An 18,750-nucleotide genomic window follows, 5' to 3' on the forward strand; every position below is an offset into this window, starting at 1 on the left:
TACTCCCAACTTAGACAGGAGCAGGCTAGAGCCTGACTGACTTGGATGAACTCTCTCTCTCTCTCTCTCTCTCTCTCTCTCTCTCTCTCTCTCTCTCTCTCTCTCTCTCTCTCTCTCTCTCTCTCTGCTAAAACCTCACTCAAAACGTTCTATTTTTTTTAGGAGGCTAAAACCATGATTAGGTCAAACAGTAAAGTGCATTATCCCCATGAAAGTGTCTGCCTGCCCCTGTACCTGTTTGGCTGGTTCCTGCTGCTGTGTCGACCCAGACACTCTCTCTCCTTTCCAGAGGAACAAAATGAAAAGAGGAGGTTCTCAGATTTCTGTAGGTATGTGTATATATATATATATTTTAATTTAGTGCTCAATAGCAACTAGATATTTGATATTTGATATGATTTTTGAGATACAGAGCACTAAATGATTATACGCATTGGCCATTGTGATTGCATAGGCCTCATTGGACGGTAGAGGCTGCAATTGCAACGTTTTTCTGGACATTCAATTGACTGTTATATTAATACATGGCTAGTAGCGGTGGGTATTATATTTAGAGTTCGCGATCTAGCTAATGTGATTTGAGTTCCCTCTTACGCAGGTGGTGAATTAGCGCATGACATTAGTGCACAAAAAAAAAAATCGGAACATTCTGGAGCCCTATTTTAATAGTAAGATATAATTTAAGTTTAGGTGACAAAACAAGCAACTATAGTGTATCGCATGGCTCTCCAACCCTGTTTCTGGAGAGCTGCCGTCCTGTAGGTTTTCGCTCCAACCCTAATCTTTGTTATCATTAGCTGGTTGATGAGCTGAATCAGGTTAGTTCGGGTTGGAGTGAAATTAGGGTTGGAGTGAAAACCTACAGGACAGTAGCTCTCTAGGAACAGGGTTGGAGAACCGCGGTGGAGAAGTCTGCGCGGGACTGATATCTTCATTCTGCATCCTCAGCTTTTCCTCCAGCACCCCTGGCTTTTGGTCCCGAACCCAACCGCAGTCCCACAATGTTATTTTAGGCGTATGTGACGCAGATCACTTGCCAGAAATGGTCCCAGCCATTTTGCGCCCTTTAGGCAATATTAAATGCCAAAAATAACTAACTTTAGAAATACCACAGATTCTCACGTGGCCCATTACATTAGGCTATCTGTACTACTGGGCTATATCAGTCAATATGCTTTGAAGAGAGCAGAGTTGGAGAGACTTTTCTCTTGAGCTATTTCTAAAGCCTACCTTTTAGGAGTGGGATGATTTTCAGACTGAGAAATATGGGTGATCAATATTTATTTCTAGTCAATGTAGTAAACTATAGCCTGATCTATTTAATCTAGAACACACGCACACCTGATCTCGCAGGTATGGCTACTTAACTTGAAGCAGCAAGAATGATGACAGCGACACTTGGTACGCATATAGGATATAGCCTACCCTTTAGGAGGACGATTTAGCATATAGGATATAGCCTACCCTTTAGGAGGACGATTTAGCATATAGGATATATCCTACCCTTTAGGAGGACGATTTAGCATATAGGATATAGCCTACCCTTTAGGAGGACGATTTAGCATATAGGATATAGCCTACCCTTTAGGAGGACGATTTAGCATATAGGATATAGCCTACCCTTTAGGAGGACGATTTAGCATATAGGATATAGCCTACCCTTTAGGAGGACGATTTAGCATATAGGATATAGCCTACCCTTTTAGGAGGACGATTTAGCATATAGGATATAGCCTACCCTTTAGGAGGACGATTTAGCATATAGGATATAGCCTACCCTTTAGGAGGACGATTTAGCATATAGGATATAGCCTACCCTTTAGGAGGACGATTTAGCATATAGGATATAGCATACCCTTTAGGAGGACGATTTGCACGTAGAGACAAATAAATAAATGGGTAATCAATACTTATTGAAAATGAAAAGGTGCAATGATCTCTCACCATAGTAGCCTAACCTATGCTCACCATAGTAACCTAACCTATGCTCACCATAGTAACCTAACCTATGCTCACCATAGTAACCTAACCTATGCTCACCATAGTAACCTAACCTATGCTCACCATAGTAACCTAACCTATGCTCACCATAGTAACCTAACCTATGCTCACCATAGTAACCTAACCTATGCTCACCATAGTAACCTAACCTATGCTCACCATAGTAACCTAACCTATGCTCACCATAGTAACCTAACCTATGCCCACCATAGTAACCTAACCTATGCTCACCATAGTAACCTAACCTATGCTCACGTTGTTCCTTATCCTTTTGAATGATGATAAAAACTCACGTTGGTTGAGCGCCCTCCACTTCTTTCCATTAGCAAAATGTATTTACAGACGCTGTACTAAACTACAGTCTAATCATATTTAAGTGAATTTCATATTTAAGTTAACTGCCACGTGATTCTCCGTCCATGTAGGCAGCCTACTCTATTTCAATGAGACCACACATACTAGGCGCACTTGAACTCACACGCCCAACTAGGAGAGTAGAGAGCCTACTGAAGTTGAAGAAGCGAATTCTGTGATTCCAAGTAATCTGCGGGACAACACAAATACTTTCATCCCAAAGTCGTCAGTCTGACTGCCCGCAATAATGAAAAATGCCAACCGCGCCACAATGATCTTTGTCGGGACCTGCGACAGCAGCCCTCTACCCTGCTGTAGAGAGCCATTGTGCCATCTAAACCAGGGGTGTCAAACTCATTCCACGGAGGGCCAGGTGTCTACGGGTTTTTGGTTTTTCCTTTGAGTTAAGCCCTAGACATCCAGGTGAGGGGAGTTCCTTACTAATTAGTGACCTTAATTCATCAATCAAGTACAAGAGGTGGAGTGAAAACACGAAGAAACTCAGCCCTCCATCGAATTACTTTGACACGTGTGAACTAAACCACTGTGAAATATATTTATATTTTCCAAACCAAAAATATTGTATTTTCAGCTGTTTGAAGCTGAAAGTAAAAGACGCAAAGAACAGATATACCTCTTCTTAGACTTGCTTTCAATAGCTTTAACTTTTATTTATTCAGGGGAGCCCAATTGAGACCAGGGCCTCATTCACAATGGTGCCCTGAAAACAAACAACTCACAACATGATAATTCAAAAAATCAATAAAACAGCAAAACTAAATACTACAGGATACAGCAGATAGACACACCACAGCTCAACAACACTAATAAACCACCACAACACTAATAAACCACCACGACACTAATAAACCACCACAACACTAATAACCCACCACGACACTAATAAACCACCACAACACTAATAACCCACCACAACACTAATAAACCACCACGACACTAATAAACCACCACGACACTAATAAACCACCACGAAACTAATAACCCACCACAACACTAATAAACCACCACGACACTAATAAACCACCACGACACTAATAACCCACCACGACACTAATAAACCACCACAACACTAATAACCCACCACAACACTAATAAACCACCACGACACTAATAAACCACCACGAAACTAATAACCCACCACGACACTAATAAACCACCACAACACTAATAAACCACCACGAAACTAATAACCCACCACAACACTAATAAACCACCACGACACTAATAAACCACCACGACACTAATAAATCACCACAACACTAATAAACCACCACGACACTAATAACCCACCACGACACTAATAAACCACCACGACACTAATAAACCACCACAACACTAATAAACCACCACAACACTAATAAACCACCACGACACTAATAAACCACCACAACACTAATAACCCACCACGACACTAATAAACCACCACGACACTAATAACCCACCACAACACTAATAAACCACCACGACACTAATAACCCACCACGACACTAATAACCCACCACAACACTAATAAACCACCACGACACTAATAAACCACCATGACACTAATAACCCACCACAACACTAATAAACCACCACGACACTAATAAACCACCACGACACTAATAAACCACCACGACACTAATAAACCACCACGACACTAATAAACCACCACGATCAACCAAAACACTTGAAAACCTCAGTGAATGTATCCCTCATCAGTGTTGTAAACTGCCCTATTGGCACCAGGGATTCAAGATGTAATGAGGTTTGTAAATTATTCCAAACATTTACATTTTAGTCATTTAGCAGACACTCTTATCCAGAGCGACTTACAGTTAGTGAGTGCGTACATTTTCCATACTGGGGGGGTATTAAAACACAGGGGGCATTAAAACTAAAGGCTGATTTACCTAGGTTGGTAGAGACACAAGGGACCTCAAGAGTTACCCAACCCTGTGAGCGGGTTTGGTGCCCCGTATTTATATACTTTAACAGAGTAGTGAGATATGTTCGAAGCTGGTGCAGCAGAGCTTTTGTAAACAGAAAGGGAGAAGTGAAGTGATCTATGTGAATTAAGAGTGGTCCAGCCAACCTTCTGATAAAGTTATGCAGTGGTGAGTATTAAACCTATGGTACACTGCATCCAAGGGTTTTAGACTAGTGGCTACTGCATTCTGATAAATGGTATCATCATAATCAAGAGCTGACAGGAAGGTTGTCTGTACAATCTGATTCCTGCTGTTTAGGGAGAGGCATGATCTATTTCTATAAAAGAAGCCTGCTTTAAATCTCAGCTTCTTAACTAGCTCACCCATATGTTTTTATTTTTTCGAGGTACAGTAACTTGACTTGACACCATCAGAAAGCACACAGTGTCCTGCCTGACAGATAGTTCTCAAACCACTTGCAAGAAGCCTGGTCGAGGCCATTTCAGACAACCTCTGAATGAGATGGGGATGGTCGACAGTATCAAAGGCCTTGGATGGTCTATACGGATGGCTTAACACATCATTTAAGACAAGCGTAGCTGCTGAAAAGGTGCTATGTCCAGGTCTAAAACCAGACGGGTGCACATTAAGAATATCATTTGAAGAAAAAAAATGTTCTTAGCTGAGAGTTTGCCAGTGATTCTAATATTTTTACAAGGCAAGATAGTTTAGAAATTGGGCAGTAGTTATCTAGGTCATAAGTATCTCCACCTTTGTGAAGCGGGAGGAGATGCGCTGCCTTCCAGATTTGAACGATCGCATCAGAAGCAATTATTAAATAAAAGATGTGGGTCAAACGTTCTACAACGAGGGGGGCAGAAAGCTGCAGTAGAAAGGGTTCAAGCAAAAAAAAATTACATACATTTTTTGCAAGGCACTTAGGCATTCCAATTCATCCCAAAGGTGTTCGATGGGGTTGAGGTCAGGGCTCTGTGCAGGCCAGTCAAGTTCTTCCACACTGACCTCTACAAACCATTTCTGTGTGGACCTCGCTTTGTGCACGGGGGCATTGCCATGCTTAAACAGGAAAGGGTAGCACATCAGCCATAAAATGGTTGAAATGAAAAAAAAGAGTGAGTGCCTGGAAGTGCATCGATCTCTGAATAAAGGACTCCCTCTTGTGGAACTTGAGGTATTTTCAGAAACCATTCTTTCAAATAGATGGCCAGCTGAGTCAAAATGGTTATTAAAAGCACCACAAATGTCATTTATGTCTGTTATGGGACCAGAGGCTGTCATAACCTGCTGAGGCAATGAGGTGGTGGAGTTTTGTTTCAAAGATCTGTGCACTTTCCAGAACTTTGCTGGATTTCCACCACTCTCAGATACACAATTCAAGAAGTATGTTGACTTTGCCAGTCAGACGTAGAATCAGTCAATCTAGCCTTAGCCCAAGCTAAATTTCTTTCATGAAATCTTTCAGACAATTCATTTGTGAACTATGGGTTAGATCTGTCCCTTAATCTTTTATATTGGGCATGCTTATCTGCAACCGAGTTAACCAGAAAGGTAAAACATTTAAGGGCCTGATCCGAATCAGACACAGAGGACACACCCTCCCCAATCATACGACCCCAAGTCACTAACTGTAAGTCGCTCTGGATAAGAGCTTCTGATAAATGACTAAAAATGTAAAAAATGTAAAAATGTAAAATAATTATCAAAATGTCTGTGTTGGTACCTGTAACAGGCAGCTCATTCAGTCTAGTGGGTACAGAAGGTAACAGGCAGCTCATTCAGTCTAGTGGGTACAGAAGGTAACAGGCAGCTCATTCAGTCTAGTGGATACAGAAGGTAACAGGCAGCTCATTCAGTCTAGTGGGTACAGAAGGTAACAGGCAGCTCATTCAGTCTAGTGGGTACAGAAGGTAACAGGCAGCTCATTCAGTCTAGTGGGTACAGAAGGTAACAGGCAGCTCATTCAGTCTAGTGGGTACAGAAGGTAACAGGCAGCTCATTCAGTCTAGTGGGTACAGAAGGTAACAGGCAGCTCATTCAGTCTAGTGGGTACAGAAGGTTAGATGTACCTGTAACAGGCAGCTCATTCAGTCTAGTGGGTACAGAAGGTAACAGGCAGCTCATTCAGTCTAGTGGATACAGAAGGTAACAGGCAGCTCATTCAGTCTAGTGGGTACAGAAGGTAACAGGCAGCTCATTCAGTCTAGTGGATACAGAAGGTAACAGGCAGCTCATTCAGTCTAGTGGATACAGAAGGTAACAGGCAGCTCATTCAGTCTAGTGGATACAGAAGGTAACAGGCAGCTCATTCAGTCTAGTGGATACAGAAGGTAACAGGCAGCTCATTCAGTCTAGTGGATACAGAAGGTAACAGGCAGCTCATTCAGTCTAGTGGATACAGAAGGTAACAGGCAGCTCATTCAGTCTAGTGGATACAGAAGGTAACAGGCAGCTCATTCAGTCTAGTGGATACAGAAGGTAACAGGCAGCTCATTCAGTCTAGTGGATACAGAAGGTAACAGGCAGCTCATTCAGTCTAGTGGATACAGAAGGTAACAGGCAGCTCATTCAGTCTAGTGGATACAGAAGGTAACAGGCAGCTCATTCAGTCTAGTGGATACAGAAGGTAACAGGCAGCTCATTCAGTCTAGTGGATACAGAAGGTAACAGGCAGCTCATTCAGTCTAGTGGATACAGAAGGTAACAGGCAGCTCATTCAGTCTAGTGGATACAGAAGGTAACAGGCAGCTCATTCAGTCTAGTGGATACAGAAGGTAACAGGCAGCTCATTCAGTCTAGTGGATACAGAAGGTAACAGGCAGCTCATTCAGTCTAGTCGATACAGAAGGTTAGATGTACCTGTAACAGGCAGCTCATTCAGTCTAGTGGATACAGAAGGTAACAGGCAGCTCATTCAGTCTAGTGGATACAGAAGGTAACAGGCAGCTCATTCAGTCTAGTGGATACAGAAGGTAACAGGCAGCTCATTCAGTCTAGTGGATACAGAAGGTAACAGGCAGCTCATTCAGTCTAGTGGATACAGAAGGTAACAGGCAGCTCATTCAGTCTAGTGGATACAGAAGGTAACAGGCAGCTCATTCAGTCTAGTGGATACAGAAGGTAACAGGCAGCTCATTCAGTCTAGTGGATACAGAAGGTTAGATGTACCTGTAACAGGCAGCTCATTCAGTCTAGTGGATACAGAAGGTAACAGGCAGCTCATTCAGTCTAGTGGGTACAGAAGGTAACAGGCAGCTCATTCAGTCTAGTGGGTACAGAATGTTAGATGTACCTGTAACAGGCAGCTCATTCAGTCTAGTGGATACAGAAGGTAACAGGCAGCTCATTCAGTCTAGTGGATACAGAAGGTAACAGGCAGCTCATTCAGTCTAGTGGATACAGAAGGTAACAGGCAGCTCATTCAGTCTAGTGGATACAGAAGGTAACAGGCAGCTCATTCAGTCTAGTGGATACAGAAGGTAACAGGCAGCTCATTCAGTCTAGTGGATACAGAAGGTTAGATGTACCTGTAACAGGCAGCTCATTCAGTCTAGTGGATACAGAAGGTAACAGGCAGCTCATTCAGTCTAGTGGATACAGAAGGTAACAGGCAGCTCATTCAGTCTAGTGGATACAGAAGGTAACAGGCAGCTCATTCAGTCTAGTGGATACAGAAGGTAACAGGCAGCTCATTCAGTCTAGTGGATACAGAAGGTAACAGGCAGCTCATTCAGTCTAGTGGATACAGAAGGTTAGATGTACCTGTAACAGGCAGCTCATTCAGTCTAGTGGATACAGAAGGTAACAGGCAGCTCATTCAGTCTAGTGGGTACAGAAGGTAACAGGCAGCTCATTCAGTCTAGTGGGTACAGAATGTTAGATGTACCTGTAACAGGCAGCTCATTCAGTCTAGTGGGTACAGAATATTAGCCAGCATGAGTTCCTATTTTGACCCTCTGCAGGGTGTCAAGCATGTCACAGAGCTGCTGTGGTGGAGATAACAAAAGAGCCTGGGAGTTCAGCCATGATGCCTTCATCCACGCGCGCGCACACGCACACGCACACGCACACGCACACACGCACACACACACACACACACACACACACACACACACACACACACGGGCGGCAGGTAGCTTAGTGGGTAAGAGCGTTGTGCCAGTAACCGAAAGGTCGCTGGTTCTAATCCCCTAGCCGACTAGGTGAAAAATCTGTCGATGTGCCCTTGAGCAAGGCACTTAACCCTAATTGCTCCTGTAAGTCGCTCTGGATAAGAGCGTCTGCTAAATTAAAAAATTAATTAAATTAAAATTATTTAAATTACACACACACACACACACACACACACACACACACACACATCGACCCCAGCAACACCCCCCTGGCCTGTTATCTGTGAGTGCTGAAGCATGACCACTATAGACATCAGGACGATATGAAACTAAGGAGCTGAGGGGGGTGATGTCATTATAGCAGCCACCCGTACGTACTGTCATATGGTGCTGTTATATGGTGCTGTTATATGGTGCTGTTATATGGTGCTGTTATATGGTGCTGTTATATGGTACTGTCATATGGTGCTGTTATATGGTGCTGTTATATGGTGCTGTTATATGGTACTGTCATATGGTGCTGTCATATGGTGCTGTTATATGGTGCTGTTATATGGTGCTGTTATATGGTGCTGTTATATGGTACTGTCATATGGTGCTGTTATATGGTGCTGTTATATGGTACTGTTATATGGTGCTGTTATATGGTACTGTTATATGGTGCTGTTATATGGTACTGTTATATGGTACTGTTATATGGTGCTGTTATATGGTACTGTTATATGGTACTGTTATATGGTACTGTTATATGGTGCTGTTATATGGTACTGTTATATGGTGCTGTTATATGGTGCTGTTATATGGTGCTGTTATATGGTACTGTTATATGGTGCTGTTATATGGTACTGTCATATGGTACCTGATGGGAGCTGGACTGTTATATGGCTGTCAGGGTATATGGTATATGGTTCAGGGTAAAATGGCCAAACCAATCACCTGGTGTGATTCGCAGGATAAAAACAAGATATACAAAAACATGAAATCTGAATTGGCAGTTTGAAGGTGGCTATGGTGACAGAGAGAGAGGAGAGACAGATGGAGAGGGACAGATGGAGAGGGACAGATGGAGAGGGACAGATGGAGACAGATGGAGAGGGACAGATGGAGAGGGACAGATGGAGAGGGACAGATATAAAGGGACATATGGAGACAGATGGGGACAGATGGAGGGGGACATATGGAGACAGATGGAGACAGATGGAGACAGATGGAGAGGGACAGATGGAGAGGGACAGATGGAGAGGGACAGATGGAGACAGATGGAGAGGGACAGATAAGGAGAGGGACAGATGGAGAGGGACAGATAGAGAGGGACAGATAAGGAGAGGGACATATATAGAGAAGGACAGATGGAGAGGGACAGATATGGAGAGGGACAGATAAGGAGAGGGACAGATATGGAGAGGGACAGATAAGGAGAGGGACAGATATGGAGAGGGACAGATAAGGAGAGGGACAGATATGGAGAGGGACAGATAAGGAGAGGGACAGATATGGAGAGGGACAGATAAGGAGAGGGACAGATATGGAGAGGGACAGATACGGAGAGGGACAGATATGGAGAGGGACAGATAAGGAGAGGGACAGGGGGAGAGGGACAGATAAGGAGAGGGACAGATAAGGAGAGGGACAGAGGGAGAGGGACAGATAAGGAGAGGGACAGATAAGGAGAGGGACAGATATGGAGAGGGACAGATAAGGAGAGGGACAGATATGGAGAGGGACAGATATGGAGAGGGACAGATAAGGAGAGGGACAGAGGGCCCCGGCATGGCAGGGGTATGGTGGTTTGTGTTATTTACCTGCGGACAGTGAGTCTGAGAGTTTTGTAGGATCCTTTGACCAATGAAACGGCTTCCTGCCTGAATCCACTGAGTTCCACGTCATTAATGACAACCACCTGGTCTCCTGGCAACAGGGGGTGTTCCAACAGGTCCGCCTTCCCACCTCCCTCAACCTGGAGAAGAGAGAATAATACATGTTCACTATACACATCTATTCATCTCCATAAAGCTGTTTCCACTGTATAAAGAAGTCATCATTATTCCTGGCACACACACCCAATGTGTTGTATTATTATGACATTTACATGGTTTTGGTGAAACTGAACTAACAGGTCATTTCAGATAGGTTACATGCTCCAGTCATTTCAGATGGCTTACATTCTCCAGTCATTCCAGATAGCTTACATGCGCCAGTCATTTCAGATAGCTTACATGCTCCAGTCATTTCAGATAGCTTACATGCTCCAGTCATTTCAGATAGCTTACATGCTCCAGTCATTTCAGATAGCTTACATGCTCCAGTCATTTCAGATAGCTTACATGCTCAAATCATTTCAGATAGCTTACATTCTCCAGTTATTTCATATAGCTTACATTCTCCAGTCATTTCAGATAGCTTCCATGCGCCAGTCATTTCAGATAGCTTCCATACTCCAGTCATTTCAGTTAGCTTACATGCTCCAGTCATTTCAGTTAGCTTACATGCTCCAGTCATTTCAGATAGCTTCCATGCTCCAGTCATTTCAGATAGCTTACATGCTCCAGTCATTTCAGATAGCTTACATGCTCCAGTCATTTCAGTTAGCTTACATGCTCCAGTCATTTCAGTTAGCTTACATGCTCCAGTCATTTCAGATAGCTTACATTCTCCAGTCATTTCAGATAGCTTCCATGCGCCAGTCATTTCAGATAGCTTACATGCGCCAGTCATTTCAGATAGCTTCCATGCTCCAGTCATTTCAGATAGCTTACATGCTCCAGTCATTTCAGATAGCTTACATGCTCCAGTCATTTCAGATAGCTTACATGCTCCAGTCATTTCAGATAGCTTACATGCTCCAGTCATTTCAGATAGCTTCCATGCTCCAGTCATTTCAGATAGCTTACATTCTCCAGTCATTTCATATAGCTCACATACTCCAGTCATTTCAGATAGCTTACATGCTCCAGTCATTTCATATAGCTTACATTCTCCAGTCATTTCATATAGCTCACATACTCCAGTCATTTCAGATAGCTTATATGCTCCAGTCATTTCATATAGCTTACATACTCCAGTCATTTCAGATAGCTTACATGCTCCAGTCATTTCAGATAGCTTCCATGCTCCAGTCATTTCAGATAGCTTACATTCTCCAGTCATTTCATATAGCTCACATACTCCAGTCATTTCAGATAGCTTATATGCTCCAGTCATTTCATATAGCTTACATACTCCAGTCATTTCAGATAGCTTACATGCTCCAGTCATTTGTAAACTGTCATCTAACACCTGCTGTATTCCCATGTTGAGTTGGCCCTCAGACAGAATATAACTGGAGCATGCATTATAACTACACTGAGCAAAAATATCAACGCAAAATGCAACAATTTCAAAGATTTTCCTGAGTTACAGTTCATATAAAGGAAATCAGTCAATTGAAATAAATAAATGAGGCCCCAGATATGCATCACAGATATTTTTTTTTTTAAGGTAGGGGCGTGGATCAGAAAACCAGTCAGTATCTGGTGTGACAGCGCATACACACTCATGCAGCGCAACAGATCTCCTTCACATAGAGTTGATCAGGCTGTTGATCAGGCTGTTGATTGTGGCCTGTGGAATGTTGTCCCACTCTTCAATGGCTGTGCGAAGTTGCTGGATATTGGCGGGAACTGGAACACGCTGTCGTACACATCGATCCAGAGCATCCCAAACATGCTCAATGGGTGACATGCCTGGTGAGTATGCAGGCCATGGAAGAACTGGGACATTTTCAGTTTACAGGAATTGTGTAGAGATCCTTGCGACATGGGTCCGTGCATTATCATGCTGAAACATGAGGTGATGGCAGCGGATGAATGGCACGACAACAGGCCTCAGGATCTCATCACGGTAACTCTGTGCATTCAAATTGCCATCAATAAAATGCATTTATGTTCGTTGTCCATACCTTATGCCTGCCCATACCATAACCCCACCGCCACCATGGGGCACTCCATTCACAACATCTGCCATGAGGTGAGGCCGGTTGGACATACTGCCAAATTCTCTAAAATGACATCGGCTTATGGTAGAGAAATGAACATTTAATTCTCTGGCAACAGCTCTGGTGGACATTCCTGCAGTCAGGATGCCAATTGCATGCTCCCTCAACACTTGAGATATTTGTGGCATTGTGTTGTGTGACAAAACTGCACATTTTAGAGTGGCCTTTTATTGTCCCCAGCACAATGTGTACCTGTGTAATGATCATGCTGTTTAATCAGCTTCTTGATATGCCACACCTGTCAGGTGGATGGATTATCTTCGCAAAGGAGAAATGCTCACTAACAAATTTGTGCACAACATTTTTGAGAAATAAGCTTTTTGTGTGTATGGAACATTTCTGGGATCTTTTATTTCAGCTTTTGAAACATGGGATCAACACTTTACATGTTGTGTTTATATTATTATTCGGTGTGTATAATTGGCCTTCTGACATAATATTGCAATTGAAAATGTGTAAAATATTTTCTATAATCAGAGAAGCAGGCATACATTGTTTTGCACTTCCTTTGTGGTAAATAGAGAAAAGGCCAGGGGGGATTTGCTAAAGTGTCTTAAAATACCTCTTTCTCTTTAACTACAGATGCTGCCAAGGCTCTGACAATGAACCTATCAATATGGCCTTCCTCCCAAATCGCATCCTATTCCCTATGTAGTGCACTACTTTTGACCAGGGCTCATAAGGCTATATGGTCAAAAGTAGTGCACTATATAGGGAAGAGGATGCCATCTGAGAGGCAACCATGGACATGAACAAAAATACTAATTATCTTAACCTTTCCTTAACCCTCTTCTTCTAGCAGTCCCAGGTTAGCAGGACAGCATGTCTGAGTGCTAACACACTGTCCCCAGTATGGGCCTTCAATAACAACCACATAAAATAACAACTTGGATTGGGTATCTATTCTCATTCAGACTGGATTGGGTATCTATTGTCATTCAGACTGGATTGGGTATCTATTCTCATTCCCCCCCATAGATACCCAATCCAGACTGAATGACAATAGATAACAACTTGGATTGGGTATCTATTCTCATTCAAACTGGATTGGGTATCTCATTGTCATTCAGACTGGATTGGGTATCTATTGTCATTCAGACTGGATTGGGTATATATTCTCTTTCAGACTGGATTGGGTATCTATTGTCATTCAGACTGGATTGGGTATCTATTCTCATTCAGACTGGATTGGGTATCTATTCTCTTTCAGACTGGATTGGGTATCTATTGTCATTCAGTCTGGATTGGGTATCTATTGTCATTCAGACTGGATTGGGTATCTATTCTCTTTCAGACTGGATTGGGTATCTATTCTCATTCAGTCTGGATTGGGTATCTATTCTCTTTCAGACTGGATTGGGTATCTATTCTCATTCAGTCTGGATTGGGTATCTATTCTCTTTCAGACTGGATTGGGTATCTATTCTCTTTCAGACTGGATTGGGTATCTATTCTCTTTCAGTCTGGATTGGGTATCTATTCTCTTTCAGACTGGATTGGGTATCTATTCTCTTTCAGACTGGATTGGGTATCCATTCTCTTTCAGACTGGATTGGGTATCTATTCTCATTCAGACTGGATTGGGTATATATTCTCTTTCAGGCTGGATTGGGTATCTATTCTCTTTCAGGCTGGATTGGGTATCTATTCTCTTTCAGACTGGATTGGGTATCTATTCTCTTTCAGGCTGGATTGGGTATCTATTCTCTTTCAGACTGGATTGGGTATCTATTCTCTTTCAGACTGGATTGGGTATCTATTCTCTTTCAGACTGGATTGGGTATCTATTCTCTTTCAGACTGGATTGGGTATCTATTCTCTTTCAGACTGGATTGGGTATCCATTCTCTTTCAGACTGGATTGGGTATCTATTCTCATTCAGACTGGATTGGGTATCCATTCTCTTTCAGACTGGATTGGGTATCTATTCTCTTTCAGACTGGATTGGGTATCCATTCTCTTTCAGATTGGATTGGTTATCTATTCTCTTTCAGACTGGATTGGGTATCTATTCTCTTTCAGACTGGATTGGGTATCCATTCTCTTTCAGTCTGGATTGGGTATCTATTATCTTTCTCCCTCTCTCCTTTTGTTTCTTTTCAAACTAGCTGAGCTCTTGGTGTTGACATTCCTCTCGTTCTCTTTCTCACTCTCATTCTCTCTCTCTCTCTTCTCTCCCTCTCTCTCTCTTGGACCTTAGCCAGAAACCTGGGCTACATTCTGGATTTCACTCTTGCCCGGCTTTACAAGAGGTTGTGTGGGGGCTGGGGGCACAGAACGGCAAGGGGCCGTGATAGAGGCTTGATGTCTTGGCACATTCAAATCTGCTGAATTAAGCCTACCAAGAACGAGCATCATACTAGCTGGACACGCAGTAAAGCACCAGCAGGCAACTAGCCATCTCTGACCTATACCACACCAGACTACCATGCCCTGCTCTCTTGCCCTGCTCTATGGCCCTGCTCTATGGCCCTGCTCTCTTGTCCTGCTCTCTGGCCCTGCTCTCTGGCCCTGTCATGGTTCTGTCTCTGGCCCTGCTCTCTGGCCCTGCTCTCTGGCCCTGCTCTCTGGCCCTGCTCTCTGGCCCTGTCATGGTTCTGTCTCTGGCCATGCTCTCTGGCCCTGTCATGGTTCTGTCTCTGGGTTCCCCCGGGCCTCTCTGCTGTGTAGCCACCTGGGGAAGCATGTCTCTGTGTGGCTGCCCTGACCCGGCAGAGCTGCTACTGCTGCTGGTGAGACTCGTAGTGTTGACGCAGGCACCCCCACATCCCTCCTGCAGTAAAGCAGATTAGTGTGTGAAGCGCTGAAAGAATACGCTCAATAACATTTTCCCCACTGCCACACCCCTCTATACCACACACACCTCTCTCTCTCTCTCTCTCCCACACACCCTCTCTCTCACTCTCTCTCTCTCCCCCACTCTCTCGCTACCACACACACGTTGCCCAGTCTAGCCCCAGTTCACAGAGTAGGCTGCATGCTCCAGACTTACTGCCTCATGGTCAGAATGTGCTGAATATCCAGTTCCAGTTCAACTCCCCTGTTGCCTTACCATCACCCCTTCCCCTCGCTGATGCCTCTCCTTACCATCACCCCTTCCCCTCGCTGATGCCTCTCCTTACCATCACCCCTTCCCCTCGCTGATGCCTCTCCTTACCATCACCCCTTCCCCTCGCTGATGCCTCTCCTTACCATCACCCCTTCCCCTCGCTGATGCCTCTCCTTACCATCACCCCTTCCCCTCGCTGATGCCTCTCCTTACCATCACCCCTTCCCCTCGCTGATGCCTCTCCTTACCATCACCCCTTCCCCTCGCTGATGCCTCTCCTTACCATCACCCCTTCCCCTCGCTGATGCCTCTCCTTACCATCACCCCTTCCCCTCGCTGATGCCTCTCCTTACCATCACCCCTTCCCCTCGCTGATGCCTCTCAACTCTGTGTCACTCTTCTGTTGTTTAACATCCCTGTTGCCTTACCATCACCCCTTCCCTCGCTGATGCCTCTCAACTCTGTGTCACTCTTCTGTTGTTTAACATCCCTGTTGCCTTACCATCACCCCTTCCCCTCGCTGATGCCTCTCAACTCTGTGTCACTCTTCTGTTGTTTAACATCCCTGTTGCCTTACCATCACCCCTTCCCTTCGCTGATGCCTCTCAACTCTGTGTCAGTCTTCTGTTGTTCAACATCCCTGTTGCCTTACCATCACCCCTTCCCCTCGCTGATGCCTCTCAACTCTGTGTCAGTCTTCTGTTGTTTAACACCCCTGTTGCCTTACCATCACCCCTTCCCCTCGCTGATGCCTCTCAACTCTGTGTCACTCTTCTGTTGTTTAACATCCCTGTTGCCTTACCATCACCCCTTCCCCTCGCTGATGCCTCTCAACTGTGTGTCACTCTTCTGTTGTTTAACACCCCTGTTGCCTTACCATCACCCCTTCCCCTCGCTGATGCCTCTCAACTGTGTGTCACTCTTCTGTTGTTTAACACCCCTGTTGCCTTACCATCACCCCCTTCCCCTCGCTGATGCCTCTCAACTCTGTGTCACTCTTCTGTTGTTTAACATCCCTGTTGCCTTACCATCACCCCCTTCCCTCGCTGATGCCTCTCAACTCTGTGTCACTCTTCTGTTGTTTAACATCCCTGTTGCCTTACCATCACCCCTTCCCTCGCTGATGCCTCTCAACTCTGTGTCACTCTTCTGTTGTTTAACATCCCTGTTGCCTTACCATCACCCCTTCCCCTCGCTGATGCCTCTCAACTCTGTGTCACTCTTCTGTTGTTTAACATCCCTGTTGCCTTACCATCACCCCTTCCCCTCGCTGATGCCTCTCAACTCTGTGTCAGTCTTCTGTTGTTCAACATCCCTGTTGCCTTACCATCACCCCTTCCCCTCGCTGATGCCTCTCAACTCTGTGTCAGTCTTCTGTTGTTTAACATCCCTGTTGCCTTACCATCACCCCTTCCCTCGCTGATGCCTCTCAACTCTGTGTCACTCTTCTGTTGTTTAACATCCCTGTTGCCTTACCATCACCCCTTCCCTCGCTGATGCCTCTCAACTCTGTGTCACTCTTCTGTTGTTTAACATCCCTGTTGCCTTACCATCACCCCCTTCCCTCGCTGATGCCTCTCAACTCTGTGTCAGTCTTCTGTTGTTCAACATCCCTGTTGCCTTACCATCACCCCTTCCCCTCGCTGATGCCTCTCAACTCTGTGTCAGTCTTCTGTTGTTTAACATCCCTGTTGCCTTACCATCACCCCTTCCCCTCGCTGATGCCTCTCAACTCTGTGTCACTCTTCTGTTGTTTAACATCCCTGTTGCCTTACCATCACCCCCTTCCCTCGCTGATGCCTCTCAACTCTGTGTCACTCTTCTGTTGTTCAACACCCTTGTTGCCTTACCATCACCCCTTCCCTCGCTGATGCCTCTCAACTCTGTGTCAGTCTTCTGTTGTTTAACACCCCTGTTGCCTTACCATCACCCCTTCCCCTCGCTGATGCCTCTCAACTCTGTGTCACTCTTCTGTTGTTCAACATCCCTGTTGCCTTACCATCACCCCTTCCCCTCGCTGATGCCTCTCAACTCTGTGTCACTCTTCTGTTGTTTAACATCCCTGTTGCCTTACCATCACCCCTTCCCCTCGCTGATGCCTCTCAACTCTGTGTCACTCTTCTGTTGTTTAACATCCCTGTTGCCTTACCATCACCCCTTCCCTTCGCTGATGCCTCTCAACTCTGTGTCAGTCTTCTGTTGTTCAACATCCCTGTTGCCTTACCATCACCCCTTCCCCTCGCTGATGCCTCTCAACTCTGTGTCAGTCTTCTGTTGTTTAACACCCCTGTTGCCTTACCATCACCCCTTCCCTCGCTGATGCCTCTCAACTCTGTGTCACTCTTCTGTTGTTTAACATCCCTGTTGCCTTACCATCACCCCTTCCCCTCGCTGATGCCTCTCAACTGTGTGTCACTCTTCTGTTGTTTAACATCCCTGTTGCCTTACCATCACCCCTTCCCCTCGCTGATGCCTCTCAACTCTGTGTCACTCTTCTGTTGTTTAACATCCCTGTTGCCTTACCATCACCCCTTCCCCTCGCTGATGCCTCTCCTTACCATCACCCCTTCCCCTCGCTGATGCCTCTCCTTACCATCACCCCTTCCCCTCGCTGATGCCTCTCAACTCTGTGTCACTCTTCTGTTGTTTAACATCCCTGTTGCCTTACCATCACCCCTTCCCCTCGCTGATGCCTCTCAACTCTGTGTCACTCTTCTGTTGTTTAACATCCCTGTTGCCTTACCATCACCCCTTCCCCTCGCTGATGCCTCTCAACTCTGTGTCAGTCTTCTGTTGTTCAACATCCCTGTTGCCTTACCATCACCCCTTCCCCTCGCTGATGCCTCTCAACTCTGTGTCAGTCTTCTGTTGTTTAACATCCCTGTTGCCTTACCATCACCCCTTCCCCTCGCTGATGCCTCTCAACTCTGTGTCACTCTTCTGTTGTTTAACATCCCTGTTGCCTTACCATCACCCCTTCCCCTCGCTGATGCCTCTCAACTCTGTGTCACTCTTCTGTTGTTCAACACCCTTGTTGCCTTACCATCACCCCTTCCCCTCGCTGATGCCTCTCAACTCTGTGTCAGTCTTCTGTTGTTTAACACCCCTGTTGCCTTACCATCACCCCTTCCCCTCGCTGATGCCTCTCAACTCTGTGTCACTCTTCTGTTGTTCAACATCCCTGTTGCCTTACCATCACCCCTTCCCCTCGCTGATGCCTCTCAACTCTGTGTCAGTCTTCTGTTGTTTAAC

General features: G+C 45.0%; 1 protein-coding gene across 1 annotated transcript in view; it reads right to left on the bottom strand.

Annotated features, from left to right (window-relative positions):
• Positions 1–18,750, bottom strand: part of LOC121574508 (protein Shroom3) — a 133,281-nt gene that overhangs the window by 105,674 nt on the left and 8,857 nt on the right. Inside the window, exon 2 of the mRNA XM_045222756.1 lies at positions 10,219–10,373. Coding sequence (XP_045078691.1) covers positions 10,219–10,373 — 155 coding nt within the window. The remainder of the gene's footprint in view (positions 1–10,218; positions 10,374–18,750) is intronic.

Source organism: Coregonus clupeaformis, chromosome 9 (genome assembly GCF_020615455.1).
Source record: "Coregonus clupeaformis isolate EN_2021a chromosome 9, ASM2061545v1, whole genome shotgun sequence".
In the NCBI taxonomy this organism is placed as follows: domain Eukaryota; kingdom Metazoa; phylum Chordata; class Actinopteri; order Salmoniformes; family Salmonidae; genus Coregonus; species Coregonus clupeaformis.